Here is a 14,157-nt window from a genome sequence, read left to right as displayed (position 1 = left end):
ATAAAACAGTTAAAATAAATGAAAAACAAAAAGTAGAAATTTTAAACTTGTTATAGCTTTAAAACATTAATGTCTGATACAATTAGAAATCACATTCAGATCTCAAACTTTTAAAAAAAAGTATGGCTCCTTATTAAAAAAATACTGTATCCCATTTGAAATGAAAATGCAGGCCGGCCTGGCACGAGCTGTGGTGCTGGTCTTTTTGAGGACGGTGCTCCTGCCACTTTGCTGGGTGTTTGTAGTCTTTCTGGGTTCCCCACAGACTAGATTTTACTTTCAGGTGGTAAAACGCTGAAATACAACATGGCCTAAGCTTCATATCCGACATTATAGAACCTAGATTTCCACTTTATAGGATACCACTGCTTTTAAAGCATGGATGATGAACATTGTGAAAAATACTTTAGACAGCCAATGTAAAAAAAAAAAAAAAACACACTCAAACAGGCTCTCGCACACACACCCCGCACAACACCCACCCCCGCCCTCCCCCAAATGATCTTTACAGGAGAATTATTCAGAAAAGAAAAAACCCCTCAGCGTTGCCTTGACTCTCTCTTTTGCCCAAGGTGTGGGGCGTCAGAGTTTGTGTCTGACTCGGCTGAGTCTAATGGGAGACTCTGGGACACGCCATCTCCCTCCACCCCCCACCTGAGCAAGTCAAGCCCGTGGAGCCAGGTGTACGGTGTCCCAGCCAGCCCTTCCTAAATCAGGAGGGTGGGGAGGAAGTGCCACATGTAAAATGTCTGATTCTAAACCCCATTTTAACCAATTCAAAGAAAAAAAAAATCTGGATCAGTTATCCCAGAAATTTAGAGGATAGAGCATAAGCAGCCACAGGCACAGCTGAATATACCTGAGGCCTGTCAACTTCGGGCAGAAGAGAAATCCACTTCAGAGTCACGGCCCTCGGCTGAAGGGCCAGAGCACAGCCTCCAGGGAACAGTCTCCAGGGAACAAGTGGGACGAGCGGGCCCCTCATGCAGGTGAGGACAGTCTCTGCAGGGGAGGGCAGCCGGCCACCTGAACATGAACCAGGGCAGGCTGCAGATCTCTCAGCCTGGCTCCCTGCACTTCTGACCCATCAAGAAATACTTGGATGACTCAAATGGGCAAGTTATTAAAAAGAAAAAAAAAAAAAAAACCACCACCCAAATAATGAATAATTGACCAGAATTCTTCCAATCCTACTTTGACTCTAAAAAACTGGGTTGGGGGCAAGAAGAAAGTAACCTGGAGACCTCTTCAGTCATCCTTGGAATCGACTGGGTGGGAGACACCTAGAGATGTCACTACAGAGGCCTCCGTTCAGCTGAGCCTGTGCAGTCTGGCCAACCAAAGTTAAACACATTTGCTGCCTTTCACGGTCCCGAATTCTCATATTTTCCCAATTGGTACCAGAATGACAAGCAGGTGCAAATGAATGAATGAAACCATTTGTGTGGGGTATTTCCCTGGAGAGAAGGAAAGATGCCTAGAAATAAAGTGAGTGCTCCCTTAACCACCTGCTAATAATAGTGAGCAGCCCGAACCAGCCATTAGGATAAGTAAAAGAAACGGAAGATCCCCAAGGCTCACTGATTCAAAGAGGTTTTAATTTTAGTACTGTGTCAAGATGCAGTGAAAACGCTAGTCCCTGGTGACAGCAGCGCTTCTGTGTAATGCTCAGTCCTCCCCTGGTAACGGTTACCCTGCAGGAAGGCCTCCTGTCGACTGAGTGGGGTTTAGAATTCCAGAGAGAAGGCCCGCCTCTCAGGACAGAAGCAGCGGTGTTTTTCAGTTTTTCAAACAGGAGTCCAGCCTCCTGCAGGCAGCTGGTGCAGAGAGCAGCTGTGATATGGAGGCCCAGCGAGGGTCAAGCGGTATCCCCAAACACCTTCCCCATCTCCCAGGCAGCCAGCTCAGCCCAGGCCAGGCTGCACCTTTGCTCATCCCTGGGGACCCAGACCAGTCAGCAGCAACAGGGCTGGCCTGCTTCCAGAGTTCTGCAAGGCCTGGCAGGATGCTGAGCCTGGGGAAGGCGGAGGGGGTGAGCCTGGGCCAGAACCACCTTCTCAGAGAAGCCCCCATCAGGCCTTCAAAGGCCCGTGGGGGCAGAATAGCTGAGCCAGCGGCCTGCCTTTCTTTTCTAGAGTGAAACTAGTTTCCCTATACAGTGAAGTGGGCCTGTTCTCCAGGAAACACTCATGGTTGTATCACAAATTCTATTCTTGGAAGCAGCTATCCCTTCAGGGCTTGGTGACAGGAAAAGGAAAACAGCTCCAAACAAGATGCCCCTTGTACAAATTACACTGACAGAATCCACCTGCTCCACATCCAGGGCTGACTTCAAACCTCCCTCCCAGGCCAGGGAGACAGCCACAGCTCGTGGCCTGTGGCCCGAATGCCCTCCAGACCCTCCCCAACACAAAGGTAGCAGCTTTTGTATTAAAAGAAAAAGCAAGACGTCCTGCACCAAACCCTAGAGAAAGAGTTAAGCCTGTGGATGAAAAGAACCGTGTCCTGAGCATTTAAAAAAAGCTAACGTGGAAAACAAGGCCTCAAGAAAGGAACTTAAGAAAGGAATTTACATAATACAGGAAAACCACCTGCAAATAATGGACAGAAACCGGGCAAGCAACCACTTGCTGTGGCTGCACCCTGCCCTCGCCCCAAAGAGCCACAGCAGGTCCCATCGGAAGGTCAATCCTATCTTCATAGCAGCACATTTGAATAATTTATATTATTCTTATTAAATAATATTGCTTCTAGGCAGAGGTATCACGAAGGCGGCTTGTGAGAGGCCGTGGGAGATCTTCACTGCAGCCAAGACTGGCGGGGTCGTCCGGGGGTCTCGCGCCATCCTGCCCACCGGCCTGTGGTGGCCACGCTGTATGACGTGGACAAAGCTTCGGCTTAGCGATCCTGGGCTGTCGTCTAGTCTCACAGTCCTTTTTTGGTAACATCCTGGAGCAAGCAGTGCACTATTTATTTAGCACTGCAACGAGGGGCAGGCATCGGTAATGGGGACTCTGGGCCCTTCTTTCAGGGGAGCTATGCTCTCCAGAGGGGCAAGGAGGGGCAGCGGCTGGAGCCTGGAAGGAACCCTGAGACTGCAATGTCCCTCATCCCAGAGGAAGTCATGCAAGTGCAAAGCAGAATTTGAGGCTTTTAAAGAAAAACAGCTCCTTCAGGCCCCCCAACTGGTTTCTCCACTCAAAAAGCACTGGGAAAAAATCCTTTCTTAACACTTTCTCACATTCAACTAAGTTTCTGTGTTTTCAAATGAGGTCTGTTTGTCTCTATAAAGTAAGAAATTGACTCCAAAGCCAAAGAGCAGCTTTCTCCCCCTGAACTCTGAGTTGCTGAGGGATTTCTGTCTACAGAGAGAGATCGTCAAACACAGCTCCCCCAGAATGTTCCAGGGAGATACTGTTTTAGAGGATATAAGAGCCCTTGTTGAATGATGCCCTTGATCCCAAACCAGTCTTTCACCAGGCCCAGCAAGATACTGAAGAAGGACATAGGAGTCAGGGGGCTGAGATCTGGCCTGGCTGGGGCCTTGGGGCCCAGACAGTCTGGATAGGCAGGGAGGCTATAGCCAAGCTCCACGAAGTCCAATTCCGCCCTCATTTAGCAATTCAGAAACCCACTCCCACTTTTTTTTTTTTTTTTCCATTTGGCTTGGTTCTTAAGTAGAGAAGGAAAAAAAAAAAACACAAATAAATAGCAAATCCCAAAGATGAACAAACGAGACCCCCAGAGGAAAACGCAACCGTGGCCATGAGCGCCTGCACTTGGTTCCGGTCTCTGTCTTCACAGCACCAGCCTCACCCTCTCCATGCCGCAAGCCTAGACCAGACCAGAGGAGAGGAGCACTTCTAAAATGAGTGCGTCTGAGGGGACTGCAGCCTGGGTCGAGGGAGCCACTCTGGTACAGAACTACCTTCATACAGGGATTTAAGTTGTATAATCTTTATAGGTTTAAGAATAGTCTAAGTCCTTCAAAGGTGCTGCATTAGCTGCCCTCAACAAAGGCCAGTGTCATCTAAGAGCTTCAGCAGAGAGCTGATGACCCATACTTACTGGCCCCCTGGGGCATCAGAAGCCCTGCCAGCTCTGTCAGTGCAGTTGAAAAGTGCCACCAAGTCACCTCAGCCCTGGCAGCCAGCAAGCTCCTGGGCACAACTCCACTCACATTCAACGTTTCTTGGGAAATGCTCAACTGTTTAAAAACAAGTATCTCTGTGACCTTCTTCCTCTGCAGAGTATATTTCTGTATTTGGTGCTGGAGAGTCTGATGATCTGTCCAGGAGGCAGGTAGAGAAATGGATGCTCTATGGGAGGATCAGGGAGCTGATGGAGGGGAACAGCTGTGGCAACAGGGCTTATGCCCTGCGTTAGAACCAGGCAGGAAACCAGACCTTCCCAGAGCTACCACCTGCTAATCTCTTCATGAAGACCACACTAGAGGCCAAACCCCAGGGGACCAAAGAGAAGGTTCTCAGACACCTGAGGCTGAATGACACTCCTGAGGCTGAATTTTCACTCCTGACCTGGGGTCAGCTACCCTCTGCAATCTATACTTGCAGCGTTTACAGGACCCCCAGACTGTAAGGCCACTGTTCTGGTAGTTTCTGGCCTAGTGTTCTTGCTTCCATGGAGACTGTCTGTGGTCAGCTCTGAGGGGACTGGGTGATCTGGCTACTATGTGCATCTCCCTGGGTACAGCTCATTCCTGGGCCTCTGGCTACCAATCTCAGGATAAGTTCTGGCACAAGCTGGGAAAGCTGCCCAGTCACGGGACCAAAACCCATCAAGAAGCTGACTGTAAACCCAGAGTGGTAGTCCCTCAAGGCCCAGCTCTCCACACCCTGCCTGCTTAATCTGAGCTTCCCCACAAGTCCCTCCTCAGTCCCCGAAGCAGCTCTCCGCTGGGAAGAATGCCACCCCATCAATGTTTGTCCTCTGCTTCCAGTTCCATTCACCCACATCTTCCACTCCCTTCTGCTTGGATCACTGCCAGAACAAACAGCAGGACCATCACTGAGAACACACAGAAACCAAAACATCTCCAGGAAAGCAAAGGGTCAGATCAGACAGATTGGTACTGGCTTTCCCTAGGCGGTGGGGATGGTCCACAGCACACACACCGCCCCCCCACCCCCCCAACCCCCACCCGGAGGAGACCACACGCAGCCCTGGGGAGGAAGGGAGGCAGGCAAGTAGCTCTGAAAGGCCAGTTTCAGACCCTCAGAGGCAGAACCCTTGCGAGGAGACTCACGGTCAGCTGCATGTGCCACCTCAGCACCACTCCCACGCTCACTCCCAGCCATGCACACACCAGACACATCGCAAAGAAACGGTTATAGAAAATAACAGAAAGTAAATGTGGAACCGAGCGTGACCTCTCATTGCCGACGGTGGCTGATGATGCCCGGAACGGCAGGCCAGTCTATTGTCATCCAGGCCCATTTTCTCTGAAACTTCACCCAAGGCAACAGGTATAGACTTCCAGAAAAGAGCTTATTTCCCATTGAAAGTTCAGTGCCATAGAAACGACAGGTGCGGGGCTTAGGGAACACCGGAATAGGAACGTCCCCCTGCAGGTAGGAGGAATGCCAGTGGACGTTCCACTCTGGCCCGCAGTGATAGATGACAGTGGCATGGGGACAACTGTGGTGGTGAGATGGCTCACCATGCACCCCTGCTCTTCAAGCTCCGGCTAGAGCCAGGTCCCTCTGCACGTGAGTCAGTCAGGCCTGGATTGTCTCAGACCTCACTTCCAGGCCCCCCACCCTGTTTTGAGCTAGTGCTGTTGGCCAGGGTGGTCTTGCAGCCTGTGCCCTTCCCCTCAGATTTTACCGAGACTGAGGTTCCCTCGGGTTGAGGAAGCAGCTTTGCTGGTAAGAGGCTAAAACCATTGTCTCTATGACTCTCGAGCTCCATGCAGCTTGCTGTTTTTAGTTGTGTCCACCACCAAACCAATGCCCAGGCTTCCGGCCAGGTGCGCCATAACTTCACAGAGGTGATCTTAGCATTTCCTGAGAATGTTCTCCAGGAGCAGTGAGACCCCAACCTGGGCTGCACATCAGATGGTCCCATGCACCTCTTGCCTGGTGACAGCTGCCGATGGTGCTGGGCATCTGTGCACAAAGGTGGTCCCCCCACCCCAGGAGACAAGATCGACAGAGTCAGCAGGAGCTGGGGGTGGGAGAACAGCCTGCTCCCAGCTGCTGCTGACCTACCTCAGAGCCACTGGTGCTGCCGGCAGGAGAATTAGTTCCAATTTAAAACAGCAGATGGGTTTTGGGTGGTGAAGACAACGAACCAGATGAGAAAGCGGCATGAGCAGCTGACACTCAGCACGGATCCCGAGAGTGGTATGCTGGCACCAGGGCATCAGAAGCAGAGAACATGGGGCAGGTCCTACTGTTTTGGGAGAAACATGGGTGTGAAGGTCCCCCTGCCCACCCTCAGCCACCAGGAGCACCAGCCTGCAGTTCCACGGCCCTGCAATCTGGGCACAGCCAGCACTGCAGGGGGGACGCTGGCTCCCAGCTGCTCTTTCACAGTTTTCTGCCTCAAGCCGTCAATCTTTCTTGAAGTTAACAGACAGAGCGGCAGATTTACTCTTGAAGGAATCCCAGACCCAACGTGTTACACCGTCCACAGATGAAAACCCCCAAGACAGATGATTCCTTTTTTTGTCTCAGTTTGATGTGACTCCCAGGCTCCACATTTAAACAAGACACGCTTGGGGTGCAAAGCCAAACTGAACCCCCCTCCCCTGATTAATGCCAATATTTTCTGTCACTTTTAGGGAGAAAACACCATGAAACAGTCTGAAATTCGGCCGTTCTTGTCTTTCTCTGGCCTGTTCAAATTGATCACAAATGGGGATTTATCCCTGGTCCTGTCCTTTCTTGCGGAGGGCCCGTGTGTCCCAGGCTGTATGTCTGTCGGTCCTCCCAGGGAAGCAGGCTGCTCCAGATTTTTGCCTCTGCGTGTGGCCAGGTCTGCTGTGATACATTCCTTGAGACGCTGCTAGACCTTCTCCCATGCCCTTGACACAGGCCTGGGGAGAGAAGATGGTGTGCTAAGGGAGAAGGAAATAAAAACAAAGAATTCCCAGAATCATACAATCAGCTGTCTGAACTTGTTTATATGTTTTGTTTGGAACCAGAGCAGGGGCAGGAGAGAGAATGGAAAGGAGGATGAGTGTGTCCAGGTGCAGGTAGATGGAGGCCATCCTGTCTGTTTGGCACCGTGCTTCCGCAGCGTGGAGTTTTCTCCCCACATCCAGGAGCGGCAGCGCTGTCAGCATTGCGATCCAGCTCCAGAATTCTTGCGGCATGCGTCCTGCTCCACCTACACGCAGGTGACTTCATTCCCCGGAGCCCGGAGCCTGCGGGCCAGCAGCTGTGATTACCCCAGACTGCGTGGTCACAGTTCCACTGGGCTCCTCCACTCGGGACCGCTTGACCTCGGGCTCCCCGGTGGAAGAGGCAGAGGTGGAGGTGGTGCTGGCAGTGGCTGGGGTGGTGGTGGTGGTGACTGCTGATGCTACTGCTGCCGCTGGCTCCTCAGGCCCCACCTCACACACCCGGGTGACCACCACTGGAGTGGATGAACTAGCCTGGGCTGCAAGGAGCTGCAGGGGGCTGGTGAGGGCTAGGAGTAGAGGAAAAAGAGATTTACACTGGGAAATCAACCAGATACCCACTGGTTATTCTGAAAATAGGTCAAAATCACTCTGTAAGAACTAAGAAGTGACAAAGAATCCAGCCCCCTGTCTAAAGTCAGTCAGCCTCACCTCGGGCCAGGCCTTTCCTCATGGACTGTGACTCCTGTGAGCCGTCCCTTCCCTGACCCTGGCTCCCCTCTGCCAGAGGGGGTTCCGTCCCTGGTTTCCTTTAATTGCTGGATATGTGACAGCTTCGAGGCCCCTGATATGATTGCTTTTTTTCGTGTCTGGAGCCCTCCAAATACCCTGCGGGCTCCCTCCCTTACCTGCTGCAGGAATACCAAGTGGCGCCTGCGCTGAGCCATCCCACATTAAATTGAAACCCATCCCATGAAAAACCCATGCCTGGTCCATGCTTTCCTTATGCCCACATGTGCTGTCTATTTCACTTCACTCTCTGATCTGAGACATGAAGATTTTGCTTTTTCTTAGTGTCATCAGTGCCTGGTGCACAGCAGCTCAACACACTGACTGGTATTACATTTTACGGAAGACCATTTTCATGTTGCACCAAGCCCAACTTAACTACAGAGCTAAAGAAGAGGGAGCTGAGGACGGTAGGGCCTCACCGTAAGCGCTGCCGGCTAAACTGTTAGTGGGGACGGCGTGCTTCCCATTCTGCGTGACGGCCCGGACTGGAAGATGGTGCTGCCCGATGGTCACTGGGGTGGCTGGTTGCAGAATGGTGACTGTGTGTCCGGGGACTCCTGGGGCCATCTGGCTGGCCACTGTCTGGATAACCCGGCTGGTGGCAGGGATGGTGGCGAATGCAATCGTGGTTTTCTCTTCCAAGCCTGCAGGACAGAAATGTATCACAACCACACTTGGCCTGTAGCAGCCATCCACTGCCATTAAGTCTGTTACCGGGGACTAAGTGAACTGTGGTATTTTTTAAGCACTGACACTGGGAAAAAGCTTTGGTTCTCAAAAGAAAAATTCCCCCTGATGAAATATGTTTTGAAATAAGAATAAAAATGACTAACAGAACCTTAGAACAAATTATTTTAAACCTTGAACTTCAACAAACCCCAACTTATTTTTTAAAAGATTTATTTTATTTATTTATACATATGAGAGCTGGGGTGTGTAGGCCAGAGGTGCTGGAGCTGAGAAGATTCGCTAGAGACAGAGTGGGGAGCAGAACAGGTAGATTGACCGAAATACACTGCTGAGGGGAGCAGTGGGAGAGACAGGAGAGGTCTGCCGTGCCATGTGGGTCAGCTCCCTGGCCGGGGATTGGATTCATGCTGCAGTGGCTGCAGATAGCTTGATAGCACTGAGACTTAACCCCTTGCGCCATCAGGGAGGTCCCAACAAACCCAAATTTAATCTGAGAAAGAAAATGCATCATTTGGAATGAAATAATTTGTGTTTGGAGCCTTAACTTAGCCTTCTTTCACCAAAAGCATTTGTCATTATGACAGAATTAAAATAAGACATTCTGCTGAGATCCTTTAACAGTGGCCAATAGCACGCAGGAGATGCTATTTGAAAGTACTCCTGTGAGGAAAGGCCTTTTATACCATGAGTTGCATACTGAATATTTACTCTATTCATTCCTTGGGATTTGGATTTCTAATTTAGGATTTTGTAACTATTTTTGACTTTAAGTCACTTCTAAGGACTCCTCCAGGCTCTAGAGGAATCATCTTCCTGATTCCAATTCTAGGAAGGCCCCACACCTAATTCAATGTCACCTTGAAGGCTCTGTGCATCCTAAGGCACATTACACAAGGAGAAACACGTTTCAGGGATAATTAGTGCTAATTTAGAAGGACATACTCCCCCAACAACAAGCAGCAGGGAGAGGCAGAGCCTGAGAACCATCAGTTTCAGAGACAGCCTGTGTCCCTGGCTTGGCTCTGAGGCCCTGAAGCCCAGGCTGATGCTCTACCTTCTAGGAGACCAATGACAGCTGACTAAGTCGCAGCCAGGTGAATGAAGGGCTACGTTACCTCTGGCCTCACTGCCCAGGTCCAACACGGCTGTGCCTGCTGCTTCGTGGGTGCCCCCTGCTGAAGCCTGGCTGGCGAGGATGTATCCGTTGGCAGAGCTGGCGGAGGTGGTGACCACCCTGAGCATGGTGACAGGTGGGGCCTGCTGCACCACGTGGATGGCGTGGCCAGAGGGCTGCTGAGCTGTCACTATTGAGGCAGGCATGTAGGCAACGGGCTTGGCCACTAAACTGGGAGGTCGGGGAGGCACAGCCATGATCACTGGCTGGGCACTGACGGGAGAGCCTGCACAGAGGAGCAAGGAAGGAGCAGGTCAATGGTGACTCGGACATCTCCTTCTGGCACAGTTCTGAATTCTGCCACAGCCGTAAGAGAAAAAGCCTTCTTACCAGGTGCACTTTGGGAATAGCGATACTCTGGAACAGAAGCTAACTTTGACCCAAAGTCAGGGTCATGTGGAATGGGTGAGCCCTCCCGAGACAGGCACTCTGGAGTCTGCAGGCCACTAGAACGAGGGGACATTAGCCCAGGGTGAGTGGGTGAGGCTGGAGCACTCCTACACAGAAAAGGGAGAAAAATGGCCATGGTAGTAAGTAAATGTAATAAATGAAAAGAGTGTTTAACAAACATGAAACATATTACTGCCCATGCCCCACATGTCACCTCTGCCCAACCTTTCCTGAAGCCTCTCTGTCCTCATGAGGAATTTCCAACATGAACATTCCCACTGCCTCAACTTACCACCCAATAAATGTAGCACAAGCCTAACAGATAAAACCCCACCAAACAATGGCCTGCATCATTATGGCTTCCCCACCAGAGCTGCCATCCCACGTGGAGCATTTACTTCCTGAGAGGGACCAGTTAGTCCCCCACCAAAGTGGCCTGTATGTTAAAAAACATACTTTTGTAGGACACCCAAAAACGTCCCCCTAGGACGAATCTAGCACTGAGAGGGCAATACAAGGTCTGGGAGCACTACAGTCCTCTGACATGGACAGTAAGCCACAGAAGCCCCTTCTTTAGTTACCATTCACCCGGGCCCCAGTCTCCCTCCTCATCCATCCCTTCCTGGGCACAGCAGTGCTCCGTCGGGGAAGAGGGCGCGTACTGACTGGGTCCCTCAAACCTGTGGCACAGCCTGCTTCAAGGAAGGTGCTGTAAGCTGTAAGCACTTACACCCATCGCTGTCTTAGACGCTGTTCCTAGACGGGACCCATTTCAGCTTCTAAGAACGGATATGTTAGAGAGCAGCCAGCAGTCTGCTTCCTGACCTTGCTATTTCACACATTTATCAGTCCTGAGAGATTATCGTGACAAGAAAAGTGAAGGGTTTTACGTAGATGTCCTGGGAGGCCAGCCTCCAGCGGGCGCGAGCAGAGCAGAGGCTTACCGTGATGACAGAGGTCCAAAAGGGGTCCGGAAGCAGGAAACACCGCGCTGTCTCCGTTTTCGGAATGCCTGCTCCACAAGTTTGGCCTCTGAGGCAGGGTCGATTCGCCAAAAAGACCCCTTCCCAGGTTCCTCCTGAGAACGGGGGACTTTAATAAAGTAACGGTTCAAAGAGAGGTTGTGTCGGATAGAATTCTGCAGGCAAAGCACAGATATTCACCAATCTTTAACAAACCAATAGACTGATCCCAATGCACTCCAAATCCGAACACAAAAGATGTAAAAGCTAGGGGAAAGACCCAGTGTTCATGCCAGGGAAGGTTTTTCATAGGTTGGCAAGTTAACTGTGTTTGAATGTGGAAGAGCAAGGCACTGTGGCTGATTTCCCATCAAAATTCAACATAGTATCATCACCATTCTTTACAAAAAAGCAAAACAGAACGATAACCCATGGTCTAGGAATATGCTGAGACCAAACCTGTACTGGAAAAAACCCCAGCAAATGGGAAGTAACAGTTCCTATGGAGATAATATACACATACGACACATTATGCCTGCTGTAGACAAAGGTTTCGCGATCCTATATGAGGACGAAACAATTTATACATGTAAGTAATGAATGCAGTGCCTTTCCAAATCAGCACAGTATTATAATGCACAGTTAGCACAGATATGTCATGATGCAAATATGCCAACCTTTATGTTTCTGGTCCCCAAAATGGGAGACGACTTAGACTCACTGGACTGGAGCCCACTTTAGATCCACCACGGAATGCAATGAAAGCCTCTCTGTTTATCTTTGTTGAAGAGGTCAGGTTTGAGTTTCCTGAGAGCCAGGTGTCTGGAGCTGGAGCCTCACCTGCCAGCCTTTGTCAGCCGTCCTGTAATATGGGTAATGCTTGGTGATGTGGGCATAGATGCCGCTTAGTGTTAGCTGTCTGTCCTGTGCGGAGGAGATGGCCTGCACAATCAGCTGAGCGTATGAGTACGGCGGCTTTGATTCATCCTAGGGAGGAAAAGCAACAGAAGTTTGCCTGAGAAACGTATCTGAGTCCTGTCTGCCCAGAGGTCACCTCCTGACAGAGCAACCCTCCCATAAGGACACGAGGCTCTCCGTGTCTGATTCAGTCCATCCCATGACCTCTACCTGTTTTATCCCCGCACCTGCACTAAATCAGGAATGGCGATTTCTGCCTCATGGGAAGGAAAAATGAGGTTATCATAATTTAATTCTGAAATGTCTCATCTCCTCTACAAGTTGATTTAAAAAGTTAATGAGACATAAAATTGTAAGGAAAGAACCTGCCATTTGTCTCACAAACTCCAATTAATGCTCGGAAGCTATTCTGCTAACAGTAGACAGGATGAGGAGAAGGGGTCCGAAGTGTGGAGCGGGAGTGAGTGTGCCCACAGCGCCTAGACTTGGCACATGCCCATGTGCACACGGTGCTATCTGGATAGGAAACAAGGCTGGCCAGAGGCCAGAGGCCCATGAAAATGGGCCATTTCATGCCTCCCAGGCAACCGCACTGTGGCCCCTGGGGCACCTGTGTGTGGCCTGGCTGCACCTATGCCTGATAACCTCAGGGGTCAAATGCACTAGAAGGGCTGAGACCTTGGGGCTGTCCCCTCCAGACGTGTCTGCCTGCTGCTCTGAGGCAGCCTTGGCGGCGAATTCTGCTGCCAACTGCAGGTCTGAGGTCACATTCTGGACAAAGCGGTAGCCGGAGGATCCAGCTCCCCGTGGACTGGCCGGGCAGGAGTTGGGAACACTGTGGAGAGAAGACATGCTGTAAGTTCATGGTCCTCAAAGGAGAATGTATGCAGGAAACAGGATCCCAGGACCTGGCTGGATGCCTCAGGGACAGAAGCCCGAGACTGCCCCTCATTACCATGCTGCGCCAGCTCTTGGACAGAGGACAGACAGTGCAACTAAAGAGCAGCAGTGACAGAGTCAGACCAAGAGCCAGGGAGCAAACTCCATCTATTTGAGTGGCCATTTCTGCTCACTGGTATTGGGCCTGGTGGTCCCTGCGGGCAGGGGCAGGACTTCTGTCTAGTGCTCACTTGGCCACATGACGGTGCTGAGGAAAGGACAGGAAAGTCATGGATCCAGAGAATGCTCACAGCTGGTAGAAGGTGAGGTACCTGCTGGAATCCAACCTATTCCTGTGTTGGAGGGGGCTGGGGTGGCACACTGGCCTCCCCAGGGACCTGCCCTCATGGTCCTCTTGGGCCACAGCCACTGCTTCACTCGCAATGGCTCACGTTTGTTCATCTCTTCTAGGCTGCATTCAGTGCAATTCAAGTTGGAAACTGCAACCAAATCCAAGGGCTAGAAACATCTAGCTCCTTGGAGCTGGTTCCATTTCAAACCCAATGCTCACCCTGCGCTCGCTTGTATCAGACCTGTGAGGGACTCAGCTCGACAGTGACAGACAGGCTTTGGCTAGTTAGCCAAAGTAGATTTTGGTATCAAACCACATCAACATTTTGATTCTGAAAACTATTTCTAAGACTGAATATTCAGAGAAAACCAAAGACAGCACTAAAAGTGGGTAAAACACGGTAGAAGACTCTGTGCTGCACCGAGTGCCTGCCCACCTCCGGGGAAACACAGGTTCTCCTCTGCCTTGCTCCAGCCTCACCAGGACCAGGGGCCAGCTCTTCCAAGGTCACACCTCCCAGAACCATCAAGAAGATGCTCACACATGCGTGCTCCCTCCTATCTTGAAAAGATTTCTTTTGCCACTGGGTCATTCCCTGCAGTCCAAATACTAAAAATGCTCTCAAGTCCTGAGACACCAGCTCAGAGGCTACCACCTCTTTTGTGCCACTCTCCTGACACACTAGCCAGAAACTTCTTCCTCTGTGAGCCCCATAATAGTAATTACTGGTTCACATAGTTGTCCCCCTCAGACGGGGTGGAGGTGGGGGCCTATCTATAACACTTGAAGGTGCTCAAGAAATGTTATTGAAGGGAGGAAGGGATCAATGAAAAATAAAATACTGTAACTGAGAACAACTTGGCAACTGACGGTCAACTCAACTCCAGGTCATTATCACTTGTCAGTAATGAAC

At 50.8% G+C, this 14,157-nt stretch overlaps 1 protein-coding gene across 1 annotated transcript in view; it reads right to left on the bottom strand.

Annotated features, from left to right (window-relative positions):
* Nucleotides 1-7,369: 7,369 nt before the first annotated feature.
* Nucleotides 7,370-14,157, bottom strand: part of FOXK1 (forkhead box K1) — a gene marked incomplete at both ends in the record, with an annotated part of 60,254 nt that continues 53,466 nt past the window's right edge. Inside the window, 7 exons of the mRNA XM_084251043.1 lie at nt 7,370-7,656; nt 8,299-8,523; nt 9,685-9,969; nt 10,074-10,240; nt 11,078-11,271; nt 11,936-12,082; nt 12,692-12,848. Of these exons, the coding sequence (XP_084107169.1) occupies nt 7,370-7,656; nt 8,299-8,523; nt 9,685-9,969; nt 10,074-10,240; nt 11,078-11,271; nt 11,936-12,082; nt 12,692-12,848 (1,462 nt within the window). The remainder of the gene's footprint in view (nt 7,657-8,298; nt 8,524-9,684; nt 9,970-10,073; nt 10,241-11,077; nt 11,272-11,935; nt 12,083-12,691; nt 12,849-14,157) is intronic.

The sequence above is a fragment of the Talpa europaea genome, assembly GCF_964194135.1.
Source record: "Talpa europaea genome assembly, chromosome: 12".
NCBI lineage: Eukaryota > Metazoa > Chordata > Mammalia > Eulipotyphla > Talpidae > Talpa > Talpa europaea.
This window is presented reverse-complemented; position numbering and strand designations above follow the sequence as displayed.